The sequence below is a fragment of the Typopeltis vanoorti genome, chromosome 18, assembly GCF_054136105.1.
Source record: "Typopeltis vanoorti isolate ZY-2024b chromosome 18, IOZ_Tvanoo_1.0, whole genome shotgun sequence".
In the NCBI taxonomy this organism is placed as follows: domain Eukaryota; kingdom Metazoa; phylum Arthropoda; class Arachnida; order Uropygi; family Thelyphonidae; genus Typopeltis; species Typopeltis vanoorti.
The window spans coordinates 111,728,956-111,748,971 of NC_143566.1; the positions used below are offsets into that span (position 1 = coordinate 111,728,956).

Consider the following 20,016-nt stretch of genomic DNA (forward strand, 5'->3'; position numbering starts at 1 on the left):
AATGAACTTATCGCCAGTTAAATCGTTGTCCTTAAAATAATGCTCAGCTTCTCGAGCTTCAAAATGCTTTAAAAGATATTCTTAGCCAAGAGCATTTTAAATTAATGTTTAGTATCATTTTGCTATTCTCGGCCAGATGAGCACATTTGAATCATAAACATGGATTGATTCATAATTTTGAAATATTGGAAGGAAGAAACTAATACAATATTCAAACATTACCTGAGACAGTCCATGATAGCTAGGTTATAAATTTAGTGAACATGCCACTCACAAATGAACTAAATGTTCTGTCTAAAGGTATGGATTTTGCCTCATCTCCTAGACATTTGGTCTATGAAGTTGGACATATGAATGTGTATGAATATGAATGAATTAGTGAATGTAGTGGGCCCTATGTAATTCTGACCACAATCTAGTGCTCATCTCCTCCTGCATGCAACACTTACCCAGCCACTCCCATACAAGAGTAGTTTGGCATTATAATACAATATTATAACAGTGCCAAGTGGGAGACAGTCTCCACGACTTCTATGCCTCATTCCCATGGTTGGATTATTGTTTCCAGCCTTCCAACCCGAACATATGCACCGAACTTATCACCAAAATAATCCTCACCGGCATGGAAACATACATTCCCCACACTACTCTGAACTGCCATTCCCTAACTAAACCCTGGTTCTCCAAAAGATGTACCAAGGCTGTACATCATCTAAAAAACCAAACATACCATAACTGGCTCAAATCAAGAACTCCGCCCGAAATAGATGAAAAAAAAAAAAAAAACTCAATGCTTCCAAAACAAGGTTCAAAAGAGCAAAAAGCAGGAAACTAGCAGCCTGTTCAAATGGCAGCTGAACCTTTTGGTCTCAAAAGCAATTTGTTGTAACTTCTGCCCAACACTATTCCCACTCTTATCATATCCAGATGGCTCTATTGCATCATCACCCACAGAAAAAGCCAATCTTCTGGTTCATACTTTGCTTCCAATGCATGCATAACTGACAATAGTCCTGAAAGTTTGTGCACCAGAACTGACTCCTATCCTGTGTCACCTGTGTAAACTCACTTGCTCCACTGGTATCTATCCCACAGCCTGGAAACTGGCCTATATTCAACATTTCCAAGAAGGGCGAAAAGTCACTGAGGTCCAACTACTGCCCTATCTTGCTCACCTCAGTCATGTCTAAAGTAATGGAAAAAATCATCAATTCCGAACTCCTGCACTACCTTGAAGACACCCACCTAATAAACAACTGCCAGTATGGATTCTGTTGCTGCCGATCAACAGGATATCCACTCACGTATGTCACCCATCTCTGGACAAATGCCATGGAGAAGTTTGGCAAATCTCAAGCGGTTGCACTTGATATCTCCAAAGCTTTTGACCAAGTCTGGCATAAAGGCTTACTAAGCAAACTACCATTGTTTGGTCTGTTTCAGGACTTCTGTAGTTGGATTGCCAGGTTTTTGTCTGGATCCACACTAGTTGTGGTGGATGGTTCCTTATTCTCTCACCATTCAATTAATGCCAGGATTTCACAAGGTTCTGTCCTCTTACCAACCCTCTTCCAGCTACATATCAATGACTTACTTCAGTTAATCTCCAACCCAATACACAGTTCTGCAGATGACAGCACATTACACTCCGGCCTTTCATTTAATAAATCTTACTCCACACCTCAATCTACAGAGCATCAACCACCACCTCCCTGAATTTTGATCTCCAAGCCATCCTGAAAATGAGGTTTTCAATGCTAATAAAACACATTTCTGTCGTATTTCTCATAAAAAGAACCATTTTTTCCCAGTATAATTATTTTTAACAACACCAAGTTTCCAGTCAATTTGAGATTTCTCTTCTTGGAATTACCATGACATCAAGCCTCTCCTGGCATAAACACATCACAACCATTCCATCCTCAGCTTCTAAAAAACTAGGATTTCTCTTTTGCTCAAGACGTTACTTCATTCCTGAACAGCTGTTCTCACGTATGGGATGAGACCCTAAAAGCTCCCTCACATGTTTGACTCAATACAGAGCAGAGCAATTAGACTTATTAACCCCCCAACTAGCCACGATGTCTATAGACGTCCAGCTAAATCGATACAATTCTGTAACACCTATTGAATAACATGGATAAGAAATGAAATTTGGTCTCACTATTTCATCCACATCGGCCGGTAGGGAGGTTAATGACTCATTTCTTACCAACTCACTCCCCCCACTTTTGCACAAATGTTTGGTTTCTGCAATATGTGTATGCTACAAATACTTCCATGGGAAACATTCATCTGAAATAGCATTCCCTTACTTACTATTAAGCTCATTGGAACACATGCAGCTGCTCAACATCCCTTCGCAGTGCACCTTGAAACCCACAAAACAAGTTTCTTTTCCTCCTCCTTCATCCCTGCAACTTGCAACTGCTGTATTGTGGAATTGTCTTCCCCATGTCATGTTTCCCAAGGAATACAATATACAGTGTTTTTTAAATCAAATGTAAACAAGTTCCTCCTTTCCCAACCCACTACCCATATACAGTACTAATGTACTATAGTTTCTTACTAAATAGCTTATGGAAATTACAACGTACAATAGAATATACATTAAAATAAATTTTAATACACTTCCAATATTTCGGCAACGTCACGTTGCCATTATCACAGGAACTTAAATACAAGACACGTGCATGCAACCACAACATACAAGCAGGAAGCTATTCTTTCTCCTAAAAGTCCTGATAGTGCCCCCTAGTGGGCAATGTTGGTATTCTTGGCTGATTGAGCTGAAGGTCTTCTGATGTAGATTTCCCAAATTTGGGGCAGTCTCATGCAACCAAATTTGTTTAGGTTTGGATTCTTTCTTAGGGCTGAGGCTGATTCCATGAATAGCCTTTCGTATTTGAATTTACTACAGTGTATTATTGTGGCTTTCTTCCACTGTATTCTATGGTGGGAATCCAGCGCATGGTCTGCAAGACTAGAGTGGCTGTATTGGTGAAACCGGATGCAGTCCATGTGTTCTGAAATTCTGATATTAACGTTGCCGAAATATAAGAAGTGTATTAAAATTTATTTTAATGTATATTCTATTGTACGTTGTAATTTCCTTAAGCTATTTAGTAAGAATGTATAACCAACGTCTAAGCCTTTCCACGAGAATAATGTACTATAGGTTAATCAACCAACCTCTCGTGCATGGGCTCAACATTAAAAGAGAGCTTCTAGAATGGGAGCGAGTCTTCAAAGTCAGTCTTTAAAGATTGAGTAAAAGATGAAATAGAGAAAATGGATATAAACATAGAAATTAATAGTATAGACAAGATCTTATAGTATGGAGAGTGAGTTTTACAGCGCACGTTAAGTGTGTGTCGGGGAGAGGAACTTGAGGTCATCCCTGGAAACCGAGTAAGATGTTGCTAAGAAAGAGCATGCGAGATCTAGGTCCTAATAGGTGCATGGTGAGTGCACATAACATGTTACCAGTGGATATTTTGAGTGCATTTTCAGCGAATGTTTTCCAAGAGAGATATTATTATTATTATTACATGACACCTCCAGGGAGTCCAAAGACTAATCAAGGGAGGACACCAACTCTATCTCCACCACTCAATTCACCAACTACAATCATCATCTACTCCAATGCCATCCACTGCCCACCACCACGACCACTAGTATTTTCAGAGACAATCACAAATATCCCATGGCCCATGGCAGGTAAGTTAATGGAAGTTTTTTCACTTGGCTATGCTACTGATTATATGTTGAGTTTTATCCTTTATCCAAGTGTTAGCAAACACTTGGATAAAGGATAAAACCCAATATATAATCAGCCCATGGCAGGATTCGAACCCACAGCCTTTTGGCTGGAGAGCAGATACGCTAACCACTCGGCCAAGCAGGCTGGCAATGATAGATATTTAGATATCTGTGTGAGCTAGATGAAGCCCTTCTTCCCTTAACTCCCTGGCAGCACTGTAAAATAATAATAATACATTATAAATACCATATATTAAATTGCATGTTACCAAATATACCATATATTCAATAATAACACTTTCACACAATACTTTTAAATTTACCTGATCAATAAAGTTGAATGGAAAGCCATCATCAATTAGCTTCTTAACAAGCAATGGATCTTCACTTAAAACTGCTTTATAAAGAGGCTGTTAAAGGATATTCAGAAGTTACAGAATAATAAGATGCAAATAAAATCAGACTTATTAAAATACCAAAATAAATAATTACACTTTCAAATTTTTCAAAAATAATATATTCATACACATAATTTTAAATTGCATTTAATAATATTAAATGTTAATATTAAACGTTTTTCTCTACTGAACATTAAAAAGAACTTTCCTATGCCCTTAATAGCTTAAAATTGAAATAATATAATAAATACCTATATTATAATAACGATAACCATCATTATTGAGTGGATCACTCGAATTATCATAACCCATTCTAATTGTTGTTATTTATTTATTTATCGTATGGCTTGTACACATGGTTAAAAGACAATAAGATATAATACACATGAGTATAGATAAGCTACACATATATATCATTTAAAAAAAAGTCTACATTCAGGCAAATACAAAATTTATGACAAGCATCAGATAGAAGATTAGTCATATTTTAACATTTAGGTTTTTGATCCAGTTGATCACCTCTGGGGATAGGTCAAAGATATCCTTAAAATCACCTGGATGTGCTGTCAGCTCACATTCCTGTATTATATGGTAAATGATTTGGATCTCGGCTCCACAGGGACAGTGGGAATTTGGTATCTTACCCCACTTTGAAAGTAAATCTCCACAAACACCATGGCCTGTATGAATCCTGTTAGCCATCGTCCATATATTCCTGGGCAGGTCAAATCCAAATGATTTTTGGAAGATGTTTATGTGATTGCGAACTTCAGGTGATACTGCTTGGGACCACAGAACATCCCACCTACTCACCATACTGTCATTCTGGCTAAGAAGATTACAGGCCGTTTTTATGGCAGGTCTTCTGGATTTTAGTCTATTGGATAAAGCATCTGGAATAAATTCATGTATGGGGAGATTTTGGTTATTTAAAATTCTTTTATATTTACAAAGCAAGGCTTCCTGTCGTCGCAGTTCCAGAGGAGCAATATGGCTCAAAGTGGGGAGCCATTGTAAGGGTGTACTCCTAATGCAACCTGTTATTAAACGCAGAGTGGAGTTAAGTTGAGTATCTAGTTTATTGATAAATAAACTAGATACTCAACTATATTGATATGGTAACTATTGAGCCAGACAGGAGCACCATACTCTGCTGCACTGTAAACTAGACCCATAGCAGTGCACCACAGAGTTGTGGCACTTGAGCCCCATATAGTACCACAAAGCTTCTGAACTATGTTATTTCTGGGGCAAACTTTAGCAGCGATATTAATCATATGCTGTTTATATGTCAGAGTTCTATCCAGAGTTCATTCCCAAATATTTAGGTGTCGGATTAAACAAAATTAATGTTCCATCAGCATATATCTCTGGTTTTTGATTTACAAGACTATTGTTCAGGTGAAAGCAAGAATATTCAGTTTTACCAGAATTTGGTGTTAATCTCCACTTTTTATAGAACTGCCATAAAGCTGACAGATCATTTGTCAATATTTCTTCAGTTCTTTCGATAGACTTGTTGCTGATCGCCAAAGCTAGATCATCTGCATAAGCAAACTTCCTGCTGGCTGTTTCAGGAATATCTGCGATGTAAAGGCTAAAAAGCAGTGGTACGAGCACTGAGTCCTGAGGAAATCCATTCTTAACCACTCTCTGTTTACTGATGCTTCCTCCGGTGACTACCCTGAAATAACGATCACATAGTAAGTTGTTCAGGAGATGACCCAATATTTTACATGGGATCACCTTAAGAAATTTATATACGAGTCCCTCCCTCCAAACAGTATCGTAAACCGCTGTTAAGTCAATAAAGACTGCAGTAGTCCTCAGGAATCTTTGAAATCCTGCTTCAATATAGGCTGTTAAGCTGAGAACTTGATCTGTGCAGCTGCGATCTCTTCTGAACCCTGCTTGTTCTATTGGAACAGTTTCCAAAATTTCATCACTGATCCTGTTCAATACTAGTCTCTCCAACAATTTGTAGGTTGCACTTAAAAGGGCTATGGGGCAATAGCTTTCAGTTCTGTCTGCTGGCTTACCTGGTTTTAACACGGCAATGATTTTTGTCCTTTTAAATTCTTTAGGAACGCAGCCACATCCAAGTATATCGTTAAAGAACTTAGCCAGCAACAATCTTGCATAAGGTCCACAGTGCATCAGGAATTCATTATGAACATTGTCAAATCCAGGAGCCTTCCCCATTTTGATATTTCGAAGCACCAAGGATATTTCCTCGCGGGAAAAGGCAAAGAGAATTGTTGATTCTTTTGAATTAAAATGCAAACTAAAGACTTCACAGCCTTTAGTTTGCATTTTACCTCTTTAGTATGTTCTTTATCTATCGGAGCTCTAGAAAGCGAAACAATGTGAGAAGCTATCTGATTCGGATCAACAAGAGAAGCTTGAACCAAGCTTTTTAAGAAGCGACCAGGCTTTTCTACTAGTGTTTGAAATCTATGTTTTCAGTTATTTGAATTCACTTTTCCCTACAAGCAGAGTTGAGACTATGGAGCAGTTCTTCTCCTATCTCAGGATCCTTACTTTCAAGGAATTCCCGATACAGGGATTCGCTTTCATTGGTCCATCCAGGCACACATTCTTTTCGGTAGCCTCAAGGAATGTGTATTTTTGCCACTGCTATAACTACTCCAGTGAACCGTGTATAGTTTTTGTAAGTTGGGGGAATTCTTCTAAGGTGTGTCTAGATCCGCTGTGAAGTTTTCCCAGTCGGCTTTTTGGAAGGTCTAGGAAATGATGTTATCACTGGAATTTGGGCTCCTAATTCCATAAAGATGGGATGGTGCTAGCTATTTGGAAAAACCTCAAGAATATGTCTGAAAGTCTGTAGAGGCTGATTTTCACTATCAGTTGGAGATGAATGTCAAATATGGGTTATATTCCTTATTCCAGGCTCTTGATTTAAAGGTGCCTTTTTCCTTGGCATCAAAAACCAAGTGAAGACAGTGTTGATCTGCCCATTCAGCTAATATTTCCCCATTTTGATTATTCCGATCGTATTTCCAAAAAGTATGATGACTGTTGAAGTCCCCAGAGTACACCGTTGGGTGGGAGTATGTCTGTAGAACATCATTTGGCTAAACAGTGGCAGATGGTTTATATACATTCACAATCGTAATGTCAGCTATTTTAACAGTGATCTTATGGATTTCATCATCAGTTGAAGAAGATATCAGCACAGCATTCTCAATACCATTCCAGACATGTTATGTTGCCATAGCTAGGACTGTAAGTAATCCCGAGAATGTCGTAGCCAGAGATTATTGCTCTAGATTTAACTTGATCTTCAGTTTCGATATATAATTCTTGAATGAGAAGTAGATTGACGTTTTTTCTCGTAGAAGTTTAGAAAGATATTGACATTTTGATGCGCTAATACCCTCAACATTTAACTGGAAGATACGGATATTATGTCCAATATTCCTTATCAGCTGGTTCGAAGAAGAACCGTTGTGAAGGTTTTGTGTTTCCATGTGTAAGTATGGCCAGGAGATTGCACAATTGCACAATGGTCTGGCCGCCAGTCACTCTAGCTCTTTAGCATGACCCAGGGTGCACCACGAGGAGGCTAGAATTGTTATGATTTCATCTCTTCAAATGGTCACCATCATCTATCGAAGCAGCATCAAAGAAGCATTGCGGCTGAATAATGAATGCAATAGCATTGCATGCATCATTCAAATAACTAATTTTAGTAAATATTTGTAATATTGCTAATCATTATTGGTAGTGTTTTCCTTATTTCTGAGCCTGTGTGTTGATTTGCTTGTTAATCTTATAATGAAATATTGTTTTAAAAAACCATTCTATGTGGCACCAATATGGAGCAATTAAAAGACATAATAACACTTTGGATTTATAGCCTGTTTCTTCAAGCTATAAATCCAAATATACCAAATCAATGTGCATAAGAAAATGGTGGCAATGACTCCCATATTCAATAATTTTATCATATGGGATTTCGTATGATGTAGGGTATTCAATGTATACATTGTCAAGAGTGAATGGTTTATGGAATAAATATGAGTAAAAAGAGTGTGTGTGTGTGTATGAACTGTTTTATGAGTGAATGTAAGGACTGCGAGGTGTGCTGAAAGCAGGAGAATGAAGTGATTAATATTAACAATGTCAAACAGGATAGTGAACGTGTAGTAGAGAATGTAGTGGAAAGGGTGAGAAACAGTGAACAAAATAAGCATGAAAAATCTGGCTGAAGGTAATATGGATGATGAGGTGGCAATGAAGAGAGAAACAGCATGCCTATGTGGCGTCCTTCATAGGACAAAACGTGACTTCGAGAGACTGGAGAAAAATTTCACGTGTATGGCAGAGCAGGAGATAGAATGAAAGCAGAAATAAATGGGGGAAAAGAGTGAAAGACTGGTATACTGTATGGAGATTCAGTACCAGTTTTTTCACATTTAAATTCCACCTCTTAGCTGGAATTTAAATGTGAAAAGCATATTTCTCAGAAGCAAAGATCACAAATCTTAGTGAAGCTGTTAGTTTGCAGAAGGGAGAGGTGAAATAGTTGATTGTTTTGGCAGGCAGAATGATTTGAAAGGTAAGAAATATGCAATGAGAGAAAGTATGAAAGAATTGCTGAAATAAGTGAAAATGAAGAGTGAGAAAGTAAAGAATGTGAATCTGCTGTCTTGGTATGCAGGATTTGCAGTTTATAGATGTATGAAGTGAATTTGATGGATGAAAGGACTTGTATATGCCTGAAGGACTGCATATAAGTGGTGTCTGAAAGTTAAATCTTTGGAGAAAATGTTGTTCAATGAGTGGTTAAAAGTGCAAATTCAGGAAACTAGAGATATTAGTGGAAGATGGAGTCAAGCATGGGTCTAGCCATGTCTGGGACAACTGAGTGAGAGTGCAGCAATGATCATGAACAACTGGATACAGTTTCTAAGTTTCAAATCTGAATGGAAATGACATTATGCAAAAGTAACTGTGGGCAAAAGAATAGCCAAAAACTCTTTTGTTAATTTTTAACAGGGTGTATGGTCTCCATTAACAGCAAAAACAGCGGTACATCTTGATTGCATGGACCAGATAAGATGATCCAACAGTTCTGGTGGGATATTTCCCCACTCTTCTGTGAGAGCAATTTCGATCTCTTGAAGTGCTCATGGTGGCACCAGTTGAGCAGAAACGCGCCTACCTAAAGCATTCCAGGCATGTTCGATTAGATTACAATCCAGTGAACAGGCAGGAGTGTCCATTCACTCAATACCTTCTTCCTCAAACCACTCTTGTACCAAATTTGCATGGTATGGACGAGCATTGTCATCTATAAAAATTAATTCTTGGCCAATTGCAGTAGCATATGGACTAACCATAGATTCCAAAATCTCATCGCGATAACCTTTGGACTGTTAAGGGACCGTTTCTGATAAAATAGAGATCAGTATGGCCACCTATACTTATTCCAGCACATACCATCAAACTCCCACCTTGATGTTAGGGTCTTTCATGAACAAACTGTGGATTATTTCTTGTTCCACTTTCATGGCATATAATGATACCTCAGTTATCTGGTTGCAGACTGAACCTGGACTCGTCACTAAAAAGTACACGATCCCAATCCTCATTTGTCGAATTGCGGTGTTCGTGTGCCAAATTCTTCGGGCTCTTTCATGATTTGCAGTAAGTGGAATGCAAACCATTGGACTTTGAGCATATAAACCTATGGCATGAAGATGATTTCGAACATTTCCCATCTCCAGAAAACGATTCCAAAGTTGCAAAATTATGCTTGAGCGACAACTTGCTGCATTTGTCCAGCTTCTAATTGACCAATGGCTCTCCAAGTCATGTATTCCAGGATATCATGTTGCTCTGCCATTTTTAACAAAATAATGGGTGGTAGGTGACACGTTTACAATTGAATTGATAATCATGCACTGTGGAAGTGAGCACAACAAGCCACTTTTATATCCCCCACATGCTAATACAGTTAAGACACGTTTTGACAAGTCTTAACATGAATACGTAGTTGAGTGTTCCACACTGTTGTATATTAGGAATATTTTAAAATAAATGTGTTACATTTGTAAATTATTTTTATAACTTTATAATTTACAAGAAAACCAAAATATCCCCTAATTGTTTTGAGCAGTGTACAACAGAACTATACTAAATCCTTTCCATTCCTAGGAACTTTCCTGATCTAAGACTCAACTTATACAAACATGTCAAGGGCCAAGCCAATTTAGCATACATGCTGATATCCCATATCAGCATGTTTAGGCAGAAATTAGTCTTCTCGTTGTCCAGTTCCCCATTCTGATATCAGCCCACATCACTCTACTTGACACATATTGCCATTCAAGAAGATTATCTTCATATTTAATGTTGAATACCATAGCTATTCCTTTTCCCTGATCATTATTACCTAAATATAACAATGAATACATCTTGTATTTGTTGTTTAGAAAAATCCCACATTTTTGTCTTCTTTGTTTTCATTAACATCTATTACATTGATCTGGTACTCACTAAATTCTTCTGTTAGTTCCATTTCTTTTCCATTGATGCTTCTTATGTTGATGATGCCAATCTTGAACTCTACTATGTTTAGTTGGGATTTGTTCCAGTAACTGACTTGTACCATCTGCTCTGGTTGCCGGATGAAAACAATTGGGGCCTTGTTTAACTGGGCTTAACCCAGCCACCATGAAATATATCATGTTGTACCATCGTTTTATTTTGGTTTAAGCCAATAAGAATTTTTTTTTTTTTTTTTACAATAAAGACAAGCCATATACACTCAAAGAGCTATCATGCTCCTCTAGAGCAGGCTTTTATGAACAGTCATGTCCAAGATGGGATTCGAATCCACAACCTGTTAGTTGGAGAGCGGACTGCTATCCACTCAGCCAATCACGGTGGCATTTAGTTAGCTAAATCCCAAATTGCCAGCCCATCCTCATTCATTTAGCATCCATAGGCTTCTACTAATGAGGTGCACAATCAGGTGAGGATTGGACGTTGGGGCAGAAGCCCTGATCGGTTCTCTACATTCCTTAAAAGGCTACATGGAAATATCTTCCATGTTATCCAGCTTACATAGTACTTGTCTACCTGTAGGTGGATTTTGTCTGTATTCAATAATAGCCAACTGTTCAAAATAAATTCTTTCAATTTCATTCCATAGTAATTTTTTAAATATAGCAAAAATATTAAGATTTAGAATATTTAGCATAGCATTATGTTGGAATCAATGCTTACTGCACAGCAGCACATTATTTCTTTATTTTCAGAATACTTCTAATTTTTTAGGAAATGACAACTTAAAATAATCATCATCATGTTTTTCAAGGATTTAGGCCTAGCTGTTCCAGCCTTAGAAGTCATCGTTGAATCTCTTTAGAGGACATCCTGGTTTTCTTTTTCCTAATGGTTTGTAAATTGAGACTTGTTTTGGTAATCTTTCTGTTTTCATTCTTCTGTTTATATTTTTAAATTTTTTTCTATTACTGATTCGGGGTTTAATTCTTCCATAATTTCATTTATTTTGTAATGAAATAGAGTATGCTTTGCAGGTTTTCTCATAAACTTCATTTCAGTTGTTATTAATCTATTTTTTTTTTGTTTTGTTTTGTTGTCCAGATTTCACTTGCATACAATAGTACTGGTAGGTCTAATGTATTGTAGACTTTTAGCCTGGTTTGTTTTTGAACTAGGTTAGGTTTAAATACAGAGTTAATTACACCTATTATTGTTAAATATTTTGCAATTTTTAGGTTTATATCTTTTTCATTTTCATATGTAATCATACATCCTAGGCAGTTAAATGAATTCAACTGTTCTAAAATCTTGTTGTCTATTAATATTTCAGTTCTTATTGGATCTTGTCCTTTATAGGCCATCGTTTTTGATTTTTCTATTGATATTATCATTCCATAATCTCTGGCTATTTCATTTAAATTTAAAATATCTTTCTGTAAATTATCTTCAAAATTCATAATTATTATTTCATCATCAGCAAAAAACAGTGTTTAAGTTCACAGTATAGGAGAAAGTTTAATAACTCGATGGAAATTTTTATACCATTTTATTATTATTTCATTTAGATAAATATTAAAAAGAGTTGCTGAAAGGGGGACATCCCTGTCATACCCCTGGGTTTATCTCTCTCTCGGATATGATAGTTCATAATTTAGTCTTATTTGTATTTGATTATTTTCATATATAAGAGGGTGGTCTGAAAAGTTCTCAGCCTTGACCATAGATGGCAATACTATTGGCACGATTTTTTTTTTATAAGTTGGTACATCTGTCATAAGCATCCATGTGAAATTGCAGGTCATTCTATCAAGTAGTTTTTTTTATACAGCTGTCTGAAGCAAAAGTGTTGTCTGTATTCCTTGAAATGGATAAAATTGAGTATTGTGCGGTTCTAAATTCTTTGTAAAAGAAGGTTTAACGCCAAAAGAAATTCATTTGAAGTTCATAAACATTTATGGGCACTCTTTTCCTTCATTTCGACAATTAAGAAATGGGCTGCCGAGTTTAAATATGGCCACACCAGCCCTGAAGATGATCCACGTGAAGGACATCCAAAAAGTGTAACAAAACCAGAAATCATCAATGAAGTGCACGATATGGTATTGGATGACCGGCAAGTCAAAGTGGGTGAAATTGCTGAGACCATAGGCATTTCACTCTTGAACCTCTTGTTTCCTCTATTGCATGTTGCCTAAGACATTTGTCCCTCAAGAATTCTAGAAACTCCATTCCCTTATTGCTACATGCATTTTCCTCTCCCCAATTTATACTGCTGTAGTTAAAATCTCCCATAACAATCATTCTTCTTGCACTTGCCAAGCTCAACTGTCTAAACATCTCCTTGTCCCCACCCACTGTGTTCCTTGGTTTGTAGCAACACCCCACTAAATATCCAGTCTTGCCTACCTCACAGCAGATGCTTTCAAAATCATTAGTGTCACTGCCTTCCAAATCCTCCACTCTTAGAGGACATAAGTCATCACTTATTCATAAGCAGTACACTACCACCACCATGCTTTCCCTTCCTATCCTGCCAAAAAATGATGTACCCTGCTATTTCTATTCCTGTTATTATATCCCCTTCTGTCCAGCCCATCTCAGTGACCCCAATAGTCTCTGGCTAGTTTGATGCTATCAGTGCCACCAATTCCTCTCTTTTAATCCAGATACTCCTGACATTAGCATAAAGCATAAAAATGCCACTGTTTTTATATCCAGCATTATCCCCTCTAGACTCCACTTGGCTCAGCATTACCTGATGTCGTCCCCCTTCTCCCAAGTACCCATTCCCACAAGAGGCCATCCACTGCTACCCTGGGCATTCTAGTTTCCCTGCATTAAAACACTGACTCGTTCAGAACAGCAATCTCTCCAGATGCATATGTCCTTCTTCATTCAAATGCAAGCGGTCTCTTGCATACAGTTCCTTTCTGTCCTCAAACACCCTCCAAGCATCCACATATTCCAATCCTCTCTTCTGACACATTATAGGTATTATGTTATTCAATATTACTGGTCTTCTGCTCAGCTCATCACTATCATATCTAGGCAACACGCACACCATCTTTCCTCTCTGCGTCTTCTTTCGTACAACCTCAAGCAAGAATCTCATATCTCTTGCTGCCCAATTTACATTACCTCTCAAGTCATTTGTTCCTAGTATCACAATCATCTCATCCACCCTTTCACCCCTCTTAATTGCCATACACACACTTTCTATCGTTCCTCCAGGCAAACACTCCTCATGCATCCTATCTTGAACACCATGGATCATTGAGTCCCCATACATTACACCTCTTACCACCTTGTTCCTCGATTTCTCACATGCATTCCTCTCTCTCCTCTACACTTTCTCTCTGGAGTCCCCTACTTACTTGCCTTCCTGACATCACTCTATCCTTGGTTCCAATGCTTCCTCGCATTCTTCTCATTCCCTCTCCTACTGTTTCCATTCTCTCCTCTTCTTCATTCCCATATCTCTCTCTCATTCCCTCTCTTCCACTTATCCTATTCTCTCCTCTTCTATCATTCTCATAACTCTTTCTCATTCCCTCTCTTCTACTGTTCCTTTTCTCTCTGCTTCTATCATTCCCATAACTCTCTCTCACTCCTACTCTAATTTGCCTTGCATTTGTCTCTTCTATTCACCTAATCTCATTACTTTCACACTCCTCGTCTCATTCCCTAGATATTCCACCAGCTCTTTCAACTCATCTATCTCTCTCTGCAACTCAGCCACTCTTATTTGCCATTCATCCTCCCAATTGAGACCATCTCTGAAAACTTCACAATCCTTAAACTTTTCTATACTCCCAAGTCTCATTATTTTATTCATATTTCTCTTGCAATTCTCACCCTCTATCATACCACTCATCTCTCAACGTGGAGAATCTCCCGCCTCTGACTCAACGAGGTCAGTTATAGTCATCTCTAACTCACCAAGTTCCTCCCATTGCCTGCATTTTGCATATATACGTATTTCCCCTTCTCTCACCTGCCACATATACAACCGCTGGGACGGATACATTCCACAAGTCCATGCTACAAAATCCTGTATTATATCATGCAAAATGGAGTCCTTAAATGGGGGACGACTTGGTGATACGCCATTTGCAATTTTAACTGCTGCTGCTGCCACCATTATTCAAAATAGTGTCGAGGAACTATTACAACTAAACACTAAATAAGTATAAGGGAGTATAACTATATAAGTAAAAGTACAAACAATATATTTAAGTATAGTAAAGAAATAAAATAAAGCTAAATAATGAAACTTATGTTATCTACATCCTCTGCTGTTGAAAGTTTATTTTTCACTTGGTCAGACTATAATAAATTTAGTTTAATCCTTTATCCAAGTGTGTGCAAACAAAGTTTGTGCCTGAAAGTATCTTCAGGACTGGGGTAAAGTGGTGCAACACCGGGGCGACTCCTTGCAAAGGTGGAGCAAGCTACCAACACTCCTATCTCAGTATCTCCCATAATGCAAAACACATATCCCTGTGGATATGTATAATGTTATGCATTAAGAGAGGGGCCACTACCCAGACTAGTTTCGACCTTTATTGAGGTCTCTTCAGTGGGAGCCAGGCCCAAGTGGAGATACCAAGGAAGAAGCATTAGCAAGGTCATCTCCTCCTATAGAAGCTGCCAAACGGTGTGCCACAAGGAGAGAGACTAGTTGCAAGGAGATGTGTTTTGCATTATGGGAGATACAGAGATAGGAGTGTTGGTAGCTTGCTCCACCTTTGCAAGGAGTCGCCCCAGTGTTGCACCACTTTACCGCAGTCCTGAAGATACTTTCAGGCGCAAACTTTGTTTGCACACACTTGGATAAAGGATTAAACTAAATTTATTATTATCTACATCCTCTCTTCCACCGTTACGCATCTGATTCCAACCCTGTCTTCTCGGCAACCAAAATACACAATATAGCGACAACAACCATCTTCAAAAACAATCACTGAAGGACACTCATTTTTCAGAAAAACAACGTAGCACAAATCTTGACAGAAGTTCTTTAGTTATCCTTTTCAAGTCCATTAAATGTTTGCAAGTTATATCTTTTTTAAAATATTTATCTGTCCATAATTCTGTACAGAAATTTAGAAATTCTTCTAATTTCAATTTGGTTTTTAATTTTATGCTTTCTTTTCTTATCTGTGGTGGGTCTTATTTTATATAAATCATATAAACAAGCAGTAAAAGATTAGATTATATTCTAATCTTTTACTGCTTAACAATTTATGATAAGCTTCTTTTTTTATTCTGTTTATTTCTTTGATTGTATTATCTTATATCTTCAGTTTTTTCTTTTTATTGAATATTTTGGTCTTTCTTAAGATTCATTTGCTGCTGTATTTAGCATCATTTTTATGTTAAATATTCTGTTTCTATTTCTTAATTTCGTCTTATTTTATCAAATATTGGTTATTTCTTTGTTCATATAGCCATTGTATATTTGTGTCATTTAATAATCTAGTTTTATAAAAAAAAAATTAAATTTCTTTCTGTTCTTGTAGTCATTTAGGTGGTAATCTTAATTTTATTTTAATGAGGTGTCACTACTTATTTCATATTCTCTGTGAACTCTAACAGCTACAGAAAACTTTGATGACTTGTCATTTAAGATAAAGTAATCTAATATTGATTTCCATCCTCATGCTGACTAAGTATATTTATGTATGTCTTTATGCTTGTAGAAAGAATTCATTATTTTAAGGTTATTATAAACTACAAAGTCATCAATTTTTTACCATTTCTGTTTTGAGTATGTTCTCCATATAGTCCTATATTATTATTATTAATTTTCATGTTTCTATTTCTTGCATTTAAGTCTCCTGCAAATATTACATCAGCATTTTTATTTATTTTATTATATATATTTTGTAATTGATTATAAAATTCAATATTATCATCTTTTCCTTCTTCTGGGGCATATAAACCAATTATTGTTAAATAACCTGTATCTATTTTTATTCATCATCATCAAATTCCTGCCATGTACCCTCAAGGGGTGTACAGTGTATGATAGTACTACATGAAAAATTTACATCATTACTAACTTCATATCTACAATTTTCCTCCAAATCAGTCTGTAATTGTCAAAACTCCAACATTATCAGATCTTATATTTCTATCGTCTAAGGCACTTTGTACCATATCAATCCACCTATAATCTTAGTCTTCCTCTGGGCTGTTTTCATACCAACAAGGCAGAGAATACATGTTTTGCTAATCTTTCCTCACCCATTCTGTTTAAGTGACCATACCACCTCACATTAGCCCTGCTAATGCATTCCTGGATGCTGACAATGTCAAATTCTTTCCTAATATCCTCGTTTTTAATATGATATTGCCATTGGTGCCATCTGTTCACGTCTCTGATCTTCCTCAGGACTCTCATATCTGCGGTCTCTAGTCTTTGTTTAAGTGTTTTACTTCTGACCCAGCTCTCACATCCATTAGTTAAAACTGGTTTGAACACTGTCTTGTATACAGCTAATTTAGTGTACTGACTAATATCTCTCTTATTCCATATGAATTTATTCAACTGACTTCCTACCATACCAGCGTTTTCAATCTGTTGTCTATTTCCATATTTAATTTACCATCTTCACTAAAAATCGTGCCTAAGTAGCTGAAATGTTTAACTTGTTCCACAGGTTCTCCATTCACAACGCAGTTGATATTTTCAACGATTCTGCCTAGTTTCATTATCTTTGCATTTTTATTGCTGACCTTCATACCATAACTATTACAACAGTTATTCAATTTAGTCGGAGAATCTTGCACACACGTAGGGATTTATTTAGAAGTATAACATCATCCTCATAAAGCAAAGAGTTGAGATTAACACCTCCAATTTTCATATCAGGTTTAATACCACTTTCCTTCATAATGTGATCCATATAGATAATGTACATCCTTGTCTCACACCAGATTTAACATTAAACCATCTTCCTGTACTTCTTTCAATTCTAACTGCTGACTTACAACTCAAATAAAGACTAAGTATGGCTTGATATAATGCCCCATTGACACCATATAACTGTATCATATTGAATAGTTTGTCTCTTTGCACCTTGTCATATGCCTTTTCCAGATCGACAAAACTTAAATACAGATCTTTGTTATATTCCCATGATTTCTCAACTATTTGTCATAAAGTGAAGATCTGATCCTTACAGCCTCTATTTGGCCTGAATCCAGATTGTTCGTCACCAAGCTTTTCTTCCACAATTTTTCTCAACTGTTTCTCAAGTATACTTGCATAAATCTTACTAAGAACACTCAGCAGGGAAATATCTCTGTAATTCTCACCAGGAATTCGTCTCTCTGTCCAGGCCTTCTGAACTATGCAGTGCAGCCACTGTAAGACTTTTATACCACCATACTTCAGCATTTCTGGTCGAATATCATCTACTCCTGCTGCCTTTCCATATTTCATGCCATTGATGGCTTTTTCTACTTCAAGTATGGATACGTATTCCTGACTGTATGCCTGTTGAGTGTTTTTTACCACTGTGCTATTGTAAAAATATGTAATTTTAATATTGTCTTATCTTATCATATCGTATATTATCTCTTATACTATCGCTAATTAAATTTTGCCTTCTGTTAACTCTTACATTAAAGCCTTCTTGAACTCCTATCAAATCTTTATATTATACTATTCTTATTAAGTCGTGTCTTATATTAAATCCTCATTTGCTGCACCTTTGTAAATTCTATGTTATCTCATTTAAACTTATCTTCTTAACTTTTACTATACCTCTGACTTATGGCTGCAATTAATAAAGCTCATGTGTGTAAACTTACAGAACAAAGAAATTGCCTCAGGCTAGAGCCAATCACTTTGTCTGAGCCACTGCTGTTTATTCTCAACTGAATTTGGAAAATTTATTTAGTTTCTAGCTGCGTCACCAAACTCGTGGGTAGGAATTGAATAAGAAAATAACTATTTATCAACTTAAAAGCCAATATTTCGCCGGCACTACATCCAGCACCTTCAGAGCACACAACACAAAGTATGTTACAAATGCAAGATAACCACAATCCGGTGTAACAGTGGGCTAGTATAAGTAATTGCAGCGTGCAACAGAAGACTAAAGTCCTAATATAACACCATCTAGGTTTAAAAAAAAAAAAAAAAAATTTCAAAGTTTTGAAATAGTAGTCCAAATGAAAGTCTTAGAAAGTTTGAAAAAATGAAATAAAATAAAAGTAATAAATGTTAATTTGGTCTTAAGATGACTGTCTCCCAAATCTTTGGTTTCGGAGTATGTTTTAAGGCTTCTGTTGATTCCAGGAACAACCTCTCTGTTGTAGAAGCTTCTGTGCATTACTTTTGTTTCTTTCCAATTGATCCTGTGTGCAGGGGTATCCAAAGCATGGTCTACCAGACCCGACTTGGGTCTGGTTTATTGTTTTGCATTTGTAACAAACTTTGTGCTGTGTGCCCCGAAGATGCTGGACACAACACCAGCGAAATATTAGCTTTCAAATTAATAAATAGTTATTTTCTTAATCATCTGTGTTCATATCAAACCGTGAAATCTATTACAAACATGTCTGACGAACACATAAGCCTATCCACGCGTATAAATAGTGATCACTTCCAATTTCAAATCGTCTGTACACTCTGGTGTCTGTCCTGCACCAGGGAGAAAATATCACTATCAACAATAACATAGTCAATGAGACTTTTCTTATTCCTTGCCTCTATTTTTATTCTAGCTTCTATTATTCATTCATTTCATAATTTATAATATTTTAATTGTTTTGAAAGGGAATTATGAATCCAAATCATAACAGCTGCTTGTGCTCTTTGGTTTGTCAACTCCACTATATATTACATCAAAATTTTCAGTTCTCATGGTTCCTTTTAATTTATTTTTTGTTTCAGTGATTACTGCTATTTGAAAATTTCATTTGTTTAATATTTGATCTAATTCTATTTCTTTATATGCTATTTCTCTTACATTTCAGTTTGCTATATGTATTATATTTTGTTGTTTTCATTTCTGTTTTACCTTTTTCATTTCAGGGTTGTTTTCCATAGATTTGTTTTGATTACCTTTCTCTATTGCTTTAGAAGTAGATTTATGTTCTCCATGTCAGGTTACTAGCCTGGCGATGGATAGTCCAATGGTAGGGCTGCTACTTTATGGTTTCTGAACTTGCCTTCTTTCAAATTTAAACCCTTAAGAGGAATAAGGTATATAAAAAGGGGACAGAGTAGATTTTAGAGGGAACAGAGATGTAGGTCAGAAATGGAAAGACCCTGCAGCCTTCGAGTACTCTAATAGCATAATGA

At 36.6% G+C, this 20,016-nt stretch overlaps 1 protein-coding gene across 1 annotated transcript in view; it reads right to left on the reverse strand.

Annotated features, from left to right (window-relative positions):
• The window catches only part of LOC150097074 (uncharacterized), a 376,162-nt gene that overhangs the window by 337,207 nt on the left and 18,939 nt on the right, over positions 1–20,016 (reverse strand). The window contains exon 3 of the mRNA XM_090408120.1: positions 4,086–4,172. Within this exon, the coding sequence (XP_090264246.1) occupies positions 4,086–4,172 (87 nt within the window). The remainder of the gene's footprint in view (positions 1–4,085; positions 4,173–20,016) is intronic.